The following is a 10,312-nucleotide window of genomic DNA, read 5'->3' as shown; positions in this document are numbered from 1 at the left end:
TCTCGTTTACAACGTTTTTTTCCCCCATTGTATGAAGAAGACATGTACATGCCTGGATGCGATAAGTCTAATGTGTAGTCTGCAGGCCAAAGAGGTATAAATGTCACTGCGCCTTCCACTGACCTGGCTTTTGGTCCTGTAAAAGCAAGTGGTGCGGGCAGAAATGTCTTACAACAAAAATACAGAGGCTGGGAAGGTGGATGTAATAGAAGTGCTGACACAAGCTTAATTATAGCACTGCAGAAAGGATAGATTTATGAAAAATGTAATGTGGGAACAGAATATTTCTATCATCATCTGTTAGCTAAGAGGTGGCTGCAGGACTGTTTCTATGTTCTTAACTACAGCTCTTTTACTACCTTTAGCCTGGTCCTTACTTCCATTTCCCTTCCCACCAGAGATGCTTTGCAAAAATATGGGCAACTGCATGAAACCTGGAGCAACTCTGTGCCAGGAACTTTTACCTAAACCAGTGGGAGGCTGAAAGCAGCTATTCCAGGGTCCCGAAATGGGGAAACCTTGGTTCATGGGTTCTTTGTTGTCACACCGTGCACATCTTAGTTATCCTCCAGCCCCTTCAATTGCGAAACACAAAAGAATCAACTTAGAAAAGGAGCCTTAGTTGAAAGGCTTCACGTAAATGAAAATTTAATTATTATGAAACCACCTCAAAGGGTATGCCCTCATTTCACCTGTCCCATTTTGCCAGTACCTCAGCCTGAGAAAGCTGGCAGAATGAAGAGGACTTGCGCTGGGGAACATGGCAATTTGGAGGAATACGGCATCCAGGCTCAGGGCCCTGCTTAGTGCAAAGCAGCATGTACTCACTGCGAGCGCGCCAGCCAGAACCCTGCACATACCGCATGCAACGCTGACCTTTCCTGTCATCCCTTCTCCCTTGCCAGCAACTGCATAGCAAAGCGCGTTTGCTTTCAGCTGCTTAAAAACTGTTCCTGCTTCTCCCCACCTCCAAAATACAGGGGGGTAAGACAAGGATTTGGCTGGCAGATTTGCCGTTTAGAAAGGCACAGTCAAGAGGGACGCCTTCATTTCCTTCGCACTGCCAACAAAGAAAAAGCCCTAAGTTTGAGCCTCCTCAACTTTGGGCTTTAGCCACCCCTTTAACTCATTTTTTTCGAAGGAGGGCAAGCTGCTCCCGCCCAGGCTTCCCCTTCTCCTCAGGCAGCACGCCCAGCGCCCCGCTGCCGCAGCCTGCCTCGGGGCAGCGCTCCGAAGCCACGCCGGCCCCGGCAATCCCCCTCCAGAGGCTGTCATCAACCCGCAGGCCGGGCTCGGGCTACCGGCGACCCCGGCGTCAGGGCCCCGGCGCTGCCCTGCCCACTGCGCCCGCTCCGCTCGGCAGCGGCACCGCCTGGTTCCCCCCCGTCCCCGGGATGTGCCCCCTCCATCCCCGCCCGACCCCCCCCCGGCCGCCGCCGGCGGGGCCCGCACGCGGCGGCCGCCGCTGCCGCGCGCCGCCCCGCGCCGGAGCGCCGCCGCCCGCCGCGCCCCGCGCCGCTTTCCCACGGCCGGCGCCGCGCGGCCGCACCTCCCCCGCCGCCCCGCTCCCAGCCGAGGGGGCGGGGCCCAGCGGCCGGCCGGCGGCAATTGGCTGAGGCCGGCGCGCCGGCGGCCAATGGGGGCGGCGGGGGCCGCGCGTGGCGGTGCCGGGCAGCGGGCGGTGGCGGGCGTGCTCTGCCCAGCTGCCTGCTGCTTTGCTGCCCTGCTGCCTGCCCGCCCGCCCGCCCTGCTGCCTGCCTGCCTGCCCTGCTGCCTGCCTGCCTGCCTGCCTGCCTGCCTGCCTGCCTGCCTGCCTGCCTGCCTGCCCGCCCGCCCGCCTGCCTGCCCGCCCGCCCGCCTGCCTGCCCGCCCGCCCGCCCGCCCGCCTGCCCTGCTGCCTGCCTGCCCGCCGGCCCGCCCGCCCGCGGCGGGTAAGAGGCGAGGCGTGGGAACGCCATGGGGGAGACGGGTGCCGGGCGAGGCGCGGGGCGCGCGCTGGGCGCCCTCCTCCCGCGCGCCGCCCGCCGCCTCCCCGACGGCCGCCCGCGCGCCGCCGCCGCCATGAAGCGGGCGCACCCCGAGTACAGCTCGTCGGATAGCGAGGAGCTGGATGAGGCCGTCGAGGTGGAGAAGGAGAGCGCGGACGAGAATGGGTGAGCGCAGGCAGGGTGGGCGCCCCGAGGGGGCCCGCGGCGCCCCGTTGCCTCCCCTCAGCCCCGCGGAGCCCCGACACCACCCCCCCCCCCCCCCGCCCCGGGGTGGCGGTGCCTGTGGTGACCCGTGTCCCGCTGCCCCCCGCAGGAACCTGAGCTCGGCCGCGGGCTCCATGTCTCCCTCCACCACCTCGCAGATCCTGGCCAGGAAGAGGCGCCGAGGGGTGAGTGCCCGCCGGCCGGCCGCGGCTCCCCTCAGCCCCGGCCCGCCCGCCCCTGACCCTCCGCTTTCTGCCCTAGATCATCGAGAAGCGCCGCCGCGATCGCATCAACAACAGCCTGTCCGAGCTGAGGAGGCTGGTGCCCAGCGCCTTTGAGAAGCAGGTAGCGCCCAGGGCCCCGCCGCACTGCCTCCCCCCTCTTCCCGGGAGGAAGGGTCGCCCCTCTTTAACATCTCTGCTTCTGCCTAAAAAGTCTCGTGCTTCCCCCTTCTCTCCTAGGGATCAGCCAAGCTGGAAAAAGCAGAGATTCTGCAGATGACTGTCGATCATCTGAAAATGCTGCATACAGCAGGAGGGAAAGGTAAAGTTTTGTGCCTGACGGTGGGTCAGCAGCTCTGCAGAGCGGCTGCTGTGAGAGGAGCGCGTGTCCTAGCGTTTGGTGTGCAGTGTGCTGTGGGGGTGCTTGGAGAAAGTGAGTGGAAACTCTCTTACGTTTTGTCAGGAATTTGGGACTTTCTTCCACTGGACAAGATTTGCGGCATCCCTAGCACTGCAACATTGCACGGTGCTAAGCTCCAGGTTGTTCTATGGGAGAGTGATTACAAGTCTCTCTAGCAATGTGTCAGCGCTGTGAAGTGAATCGGCTTTTGGCAGCTTTGAAAACACAAAGTTTTTGTTGTTGTCAAATGTTTGTTTCTCTAACTTTCTGAAAGTTCAGAACAGAAACGAGAAAAAAATACAGGATGAAATGAGTAATGAGGAGAATTAGTAAAAATGGTGAAATGTGCTTTTAGCAAAAATTACGTTACCTGCAGAAGTCCCCTCTGATACGTTAGGACTTGTGTTTCTAATGAATTTCACTGCGCTTGTGGTTTCACTTGCACTGGGGAGACATGAAAAGAACAAAAGTACTTTCCTCCAGTGGCAGTGTGCAATTTCAGTTTAAAAATGGCAGTCTGTGACTGGTCTTGGGACTTGCAGCATCACAGCACAGATATAAAAGAAAAGCTTGTTAGACAAAAAAAACAAAAAAAGGAGCTGGGCTGCTAATCTGTGGCTGGGAATACTAACCACATCCAAGTGAAATATGCTTATAGGGGAGGGTGGAGTGGGGAGGCTACATGTAGACAATGACTAGAAAACAGCATCTTAAGACTCCATTCTCTGTTCTTTTCTCTTAGGTTATTTTGATGCTCATGCTTTGGCTATGGACTATCGGAGTCTAGGGTTTCGAGAGTGCCTGGCTGAAGTTGCTCGATACCTTAGTATTATAGAGGGTCTGGACGCCTCCGATCCTCTGCGAGTTCGACTTGTGTCTCATCTCAATAACTACGCCTCTCAACGGGAAGCAGCAAGTAGTGCACACACTGGCATTGGACACATTCCTTGGGGCAGTGCCTTTGGACATCACCCTCACATATCTCACCCGTTGCTGCTGGCTCAAAATGGGCACAGTAATACCAGTACTACAGCATCTTCCACAGAACCACATCACCAGACCAGAATTGCCGCCCCACATGCTGAAACTTCCTCACTCAGAGTGCCCCCAAATGGCAGCGTTGGACCAGTGCTCCCCGTGGTCACATCTACTACCAAACTGTCTCCTCCTCTTCTCTCCTCCATGGCATCTCTCTCTGCGTTCCCCTTTTCGTTTGGCTCCTTCCATCTGCTGTCCCCCAACGTGCTGAGCCCGTCTGCACCAACGCAGTCAGCAACCCTTGGCAAACCGTACAGACCCTGGGGGACTGAGATTGGAGCCTTCTAAGAACTAACTCTTTAGTAAGGGTGGGGAAGCCTACAAACCTAGCTGAGCTGGGTTATGCCACGCTTAAAGTTGAAATTCTTAATAACTGGGACAAAGGTACAGCTTCACCTTAACTGAGTTTGTCTAAAAACTGTCTCTTTGGATTTTTCTTTTTGTTTTGTACGTTTTTGTATTAGCAATTTTTTTTAAAATAGTTGCTGAAGTTGTCCAAAAATAAAATTACAATAGTGGTTGTTAACACTTGTGTTAGATCTGTGCTGAGCATTTAAATCACTTTTGTAAACTGTTTGTTTCAAATGTTTCATTTTTCCTGGGTATGTCAGACCGCCTTTTTATGAAGAGGTATTGCCTGTTACTGTTAGCCATGGCCTAGTTTAGTTCTTAATTTTTCCAAGACCACTTTTCTCAGCATTAACGAGCTGTGTTTTTGTTAGTATTTTGACATTGAGATGTTCTATAAAGACTTACTCTTTTTGTAAACTATATTTGAGTCTTATGCTTCTCAACAAAGCGTTGACAAATCAGATGGACCAGCTTGACCAGCTTTATCTAAGAGCCCAACTTCTATTTCGTCTGCAGTGGTTTGGTATATTTGGTGGTCTCATTCTAGTCCCTAGTGGACGTTTACTCACATCACAGAACCGCTACGCTATTTCTTCCACCAAAAGGAGGAATATGTGCTTTAGAGCAACCTCTAGAGTGGGGAGGGCGCAAAAGCCAAATTACACGCTATATTGGTGATGGGTTTAGTTGCTGGGGAAGCCAAGGGGAAAAAAAGTTGTCACCTGCAGTAGCCTTCCAGCTGGAGCCAGTCATATGCGTATTCATTTCACAGGGCCAGATTCTGCTTTGAGTTAGAGTGGAGTAATTGTTCTATTACCCCATATTCTTGGGTAACTGAGATCAGACTCTTTCCCTCTGTGACCTTCAAATTTGTGCCTGAAACAAATGACGCTGGTATTTAAATAGCCAATGGAATGGTACAGTGGGAACCCGTTCAGTGCACAGCCTTGTTGCTTAACAGATGTATCCTAACTGGTTGATTTTTTTCTATTGCGTTTTACTTTTAGGTGCAGTCCAGTGCCACTCCTCATTTTGTAAGGGCTCTGCTGCATTCTTGTGTGCATGAGACTGTGTGCGTGTACATGTATATTTTGGTTGATTTCATGAGAATCTTAATCTGAACAGGTTTATCTAGGGAGTTCCACTGGATGGGGTTTGACTGCTCTTGTATTTGTGTTGTGGCTAAATAAAGGAGAAAGAACAAAGTATTTTAAATGACATGTTTGTCTGATATGTATCAGTGGAGAATTCTATGCCTCTGGGTATCATGGGAGATGTCGAACAATTGCTATTGAGTCTTGCTGTGGGCATTTGTATTTACCTTTTCCTCAAATACTATGGTGCACTCAGCAACATTAGCTCAGTACATGAAGAACCACAGTAGCTCAGAATAACAGTCAAGGGAATGAAAATTTAGGATACATTTCGTGTGTCACTTCTACTTGCCTGGCAGTGTGTGGGCAGACAGTGAAGAGACCAGGGCTGCTGCTGAAGAAGAGATTAAAGCTTCACTGTACCTAAATATTCTTCCTGATTTGTGTTAATATTAAAAAGTGATCGTCTTTACAAATGCGGAGTCCTTCCCTGTCTAACTCATTAAATCTTTATCTGTCCTATAGCTCTGCAACGCAGTTTTGTACCTAACAGTCTGGTTTAGCTCACATTCAGTGCATGAATGCAGAATCTTCCCAAAGTCTCCGACTGGTCCTGTATTTGTTACTGAGCGGTACTACTACCGTCTTACACTTTTTCTTGAAGTAACAACCTGATGGGCTTACATGTAGATAGAAGGTTTTCTCCAGATGTGGTCCGTCCTGCCTGCAAACCTCTACCATCAACAACTTCTCCTGGAAGTACCTTGCTTCTTTCCTGCGCATTTGAATTTATAGTACACTTGCGTTGGTAAATGGCACATCCTTGTCTGGATTTAGCTCTGCCAGAATAGCAGAAAGAGCTCGGCCCTGTGGGAGATGAGAGCTTTGTTTAAAGAGGGGCTCTCGGGCCAATTAAGGAGTGGCATTGATGAGAGGCTTTCTTGGAAGAAGGATTGCCGTGAGGCTGGAAAGAGTGGGAGGGCATTCAAGTGCGTAACCTTGTTTTACCTTCCTCCCTAGGCTGTAGGAGACCACTGCTAGAAATGAAACGCAAAACACTGTGGGAGCTAATAATACATAGGTGTTATTGAGGAGAGATTATAGAGCATAGTATTTCATGTAGAAACATGAAATAAGAGGCTGTAAAATTCCAAATCCAGTTTCCTTTTCACAGTGTGTATTGTCTCCTGTTTAATTATGCTCTGCCCTGTCCCTAATAGGTTTTTATACCAAATTAACAACTCCTACCTAGAAGATTGCTATAGTGCATGCAACTATTCTTTAGATCTTTTAATAAATGGCAATGCTTCTCAGCCTTTTAATGGTTATTTCATTGACATTCAAATGACTTTGCCTGCCTCTAAATGGCTGGCTCTTTTGTGTAGAAAGACCCCTGTAATTATTTTTGTCCCACTGTCCTACTCTTGAATGGACTTCAGAAGCAGAGAGTGCAATAAAAGTTTAGCTGCTGGTGTTTGTCTCTATATCCACTGTCTTCTCTTTCCATTACCAATGGCAAAGGCATTAATGAAAAGTACTAATTTTATTCAACTTTTGCAGTGAGTCTAGATTAATTTTTAGAGGCTCAAAATCTACTGATTGTTGTTGTAGAAAGAGATGAACAAATTCTAGGGACTTACAAAACCTAGTAATTCGAATGGGAAAAGCATGGCCCAGAAGCTGAAGCACCAGGGTTGGAAGTCCAGGGCTGTACTACTACTGCTGCTAACTTAGTAAATCATGCTTGGCAGCCACTTAATCCATGTCTGTTTTGTCAGCTGTGAAAAAGGGATGGCAGTGCTTGTCCTCCTCCCTTCATCAAGAGACAGTGGTAGTTGGAAATTTTCTATATGAATGACAAATGTGGTTTCTCAAAAACTACAGTTCTGAGATGTTCTATTTTTCTTTCCTATAGGATGCTAGGTTTCTAAAGAGCAACTTAAAAAGGCAAAATAAGCTTGCTTCTATAGACAACAGATATGTCCTGAGCCCAAAACATTTACTTGTTTACCCTATTGCAAAAGAGCAATTCAGGAGCACAAGCTTAACCAGAGGGATGCCGGAGAAGAAAGGAAATGCATATGTGACTTGATCCCATGACCCCCCAACTGCCTTCAATTGCTTTGGATGAACTGTGTCTGTCCAGAAATCCTCAGGCTAAAGCTTTGTGTGGGATGTAAGATGATGTGGTATTTCATATAAGCTAATATTATCTTCCTTTATCAAGGAAGCTCGATTTGAGTGCAGGATAAATTTAAGAGGCTGGTAAACGCTGCGCAAAACCAGATACAAACCTTTGGAAATCCATTCTGTGCTTTGGCATAAAGGAATCGCTCATGAAAGTGACATTTTTTAGCTTTCGGAAAGGAGCTGTCATTTTTTCTTAAGACAGTTTCTGTTCAGTGCTCCCATCTTAACACTAGCAGCATGACGGAGTTTGTTAGGATCATGCTGAACACCCCACGAATCCTGGCTATTGCTCTCTTCACTCACACATCAGCGTGTGCGTCCCCAGGTGACAGGAGCCTTCCTAGACTATTGCATAGTGGTGGGAAGCCTGCCAGTCTTTTTTCCAAGCAACAAACAAGCCCAAGTGAGCACAGAGAAACTGAAATCCTTCTTCCTGTTTTATATTGTGTGCATATTCACAAGCGCTTCTTGCCAGAAACTCTCAGTTTGGATCGTAACATACTCTATATGGAGCTGGAAGTCTGTAGTGAATAATGTGGAGGTCATGGGCTTTGTACTGGAAGGCAACAAAAATGATTTACAAAGCCCTTTTCTGAGGCCTTACATGAAAGGTTGCAGAGATGGGTTGTGGTACTTGTGACTCAGGACGCTAAGGCACAAATATGTCCATGTATTAACCAGCCTACCCGGCCTTGTAGAGCAGTGTGTGCTTTGCCTGTAACTGAATGCCTCTCTCTCCACTTGCCCAGCTTATAAATAAAAATTAGAACAGTGCCTTTCTTCTGGAGCCAGAAGATGCAGGCATTGACTCATGCTTGCAATATAGTAGCTTGACTGTGGTAATAAATGTTGAAATGCCAATGCCTAGTAAGACACAGATACTTGAAGGGGTCTTTCGGGAGTCTGAAGTGTTCATTTGGTGAAAGCTTTTATTAAGGAAGTGCTTGGGTGTTGTATGTTCTCTCTTATTCCAGCTAGTCCCGTGCAATTTTTTCTCTAGCAAATTCTACTAAGTATACACGCAGCTTGAAGGAGCAGACCAAACTGCCTTGCTTTGACCCGTGCTGTATGCAGCCTGCCCAAGCCTTCCCAGCAGAGCAAAGTTCAGAGGCAGAGGTTCTCTTCCAGCTCTTTTTTCTTCAATACATCGTGTAACACAGCTGTATAATGCAGGAAGGGCTTATCTAAGTGCTCAAACCAGCTGAGCACTAGGGGCATTCTGCCCTGCTTATAGAGCCCTTAACCAAATTACATTGCTTGGACCTTTTCAGAGTCTTTTACCAGGCTCCTTTCTTCAGGTGAAGCCTCTTGGAAAGGAAGTGGGGGGGAGCTGGAATCAGTTCTGCATATTTTCTGCACTGCTGCTCGTTGGGGCAGCCTCAGCACAGGGACACCTCTGCAGACCACTCCCTTCTCTCTGCATTGGAAAGGCTTCTTGGAGCTTTGCAGGTGCCTTGTATTTCTCCAAGGTAAGCTGTAAAATCTAGTCACAGACAGTAGTAACAAGTTAAACACTGACGGTACTTGCGTTTCTCTGTTTTGCACTGCTTTCACAGAAGAAAGGATGTTGGGAGTAGAAAAGTTGGTGGAACAGCCCTGCGAGAGAATGGCAGGGAGCAGGAAGGAAGGCTGATGTGCAGGATCAGAGGAAAACAGGCTGTGAACAGATGAATGAAAAGTTGCATTGTTTGCATTGCCTGTTGCAAAGATACGGAAATAAGTGATGTCAGATGACAAAATAAGCTGCATGCAAGTATGTAAAGGATTCAGAGTGGGGAAAGGAATACTCTTAGCATTAATAATTTTGCTCAGTAAGCCAGAATCAGATGAGCAACATACGAAGACTGAGACACATAATTTAAAACCAGTAAGGTGCTGAAACAAATGTCTGTGAATGTCTTCATCGAATTTGATGGGTCATCTCACTGGCTAGGGAGGAACCAGGGATCAGATGGACTATCACTGTCTATAAAAATGCATCACAGCATGATTTACTGATTGCATTTGTACAATCTGGTCAAGTGAATATAGGGTGGTCAAGGGATTGAAGCATGGTCCATGCACAAGAGGGGGCTTGTGACCCAACTTGACAGAGAATTTGAAACATCAGGGTAACTGATATGAGCTCCTAATGACCGGCAGCTATTTCCACAAACCACTCAGCCTTTACCAGCAGCTACCAGCTAGCTGCGGGTGCGGCTGTTTAGCTCCTGGATTTTGGTCTGGTGGTTTTGGGCATGTGTTAGCCATCTACGTAGGTCTGACGTCTCCTTCACCATCAGGTGAGTAGTGCAGGTGCATGTTCAGGCCAGTAGTAGAAAACTAGCTCTTCTAGTGAAAGGGAGCATGGAGCCTGCTTCTGAGATAAGGAACATCTGGTAGAGAGAATGCAGAGTTGCTAACTTGCTTTGTATTATATATGTGCTATTGATAGTGCAGATAATAGCTTGATAATACTGCTTCTTATTATCACCAAGCCTGTCTGCTTTAACAGAGAGGCCATTTCAGAGGCTGAATTTCAGTATCAAAAGATGAAATGAGAATAATTGTCATCTGTTGTTTTTCAGCGATGGTTATGTAAAAGTTTGTGGGATTGGATAAGGATTAAAAATGTGGCAAAGGGAACTGAAGCGTGTGCTGTAGGAAGTCTTACATGCTACACAGCAGGTAGATCTATTTTTTACTTCATCAGGAAAACATCAATTTGATTGAACAATGTTCCCTGTATAATGTAGATGCCTAACTGTCTGTAGATTGCCCCTTTGAATTTCTCTGGGATTCATTGCGTCTTCTATTAAGAGGAAATTATCAACAACAAGCGGAAAT

The 10,312-nt window shown here is 48.5% G+C and overlaps 1 protein-coding gene across 2 annotated transcripts; it reads left to right on the top strand.

Annotated features, from left to right (window-relative positions):
- Positions 1-1,956: 1,956 nt before the first annotated feature.
- Positions 1,957-4,139, top strand: HEY1 (hes related family bHLH transcription factor with YRPW motif 1). Of its 2 annotated transcripts, none has more exons than XM_075705742.1 (5): positions 1,957-2,153; positions 2,302-2,377; positions 2,454-2,537; positions 2,654-2,735; positions 3,556-4,139. In XM_075705742.1, exons 1-5 carry the CDS (start codon positions 1,957-1,959, stop codon positions 4,137-4,139), a joined length of 1,023 nt encoding a protein of 340 aa, XP_075561857.1. The 2 variants fall into 2 exon arrangements, with proteins under 2 accessions (XP_075561857.1, XP_075561858.1); XM_075705743.1 differs by having other exon boundaries at positions 2,062-2,153; positions 2,454-2,549.
- The last annotated feature ends 6,173 nt before the right edge of the window (positions 4,140-10,312 follow it).

The sequence above is a fragment of the Pelecanus crispus genome, chromosome 2, assembly GCF_030463565.1.
Source record: "Pelecanus crispus isolate bPelCri1 chromosome 2, bPelCri1.pri, whole genome shotgun sequence".
NCBI lineage: Eukaryota > Metazoa > Chordata > Aves > Pelecaniformes > Pelecanidae > Pelecanus > Pelecanus crispus.
Note: the sequence above shows the minus strand (reverse complement) of the source record. Positions and strands in the feature narration are given on the sequence as shown.

Coding starts and splice junctions, on each gene's coding strand:
- HEY1 (XM_075705742.1), top strand. CDS start 1,957: ATGGGGGAGACGGGTGCCGGGCGAGGCGCGGGGCGCGCGCTGGGCGCC. Junction 2,538..2,653: donor CCAGCGCCTTTGAGAAGCAG/GTAGCGCCCAGG, acceptor CTTCTCTCCTAG/GGATCAGCCAAGCTGGAAAA. Junction 2,736..3,555: donor GCATACAGCAGGAGGGAAAG/GTAAAGTTTTGT, acceptor CTTTTCTCTTAG/GTTATTTTGATGCTCATGCT.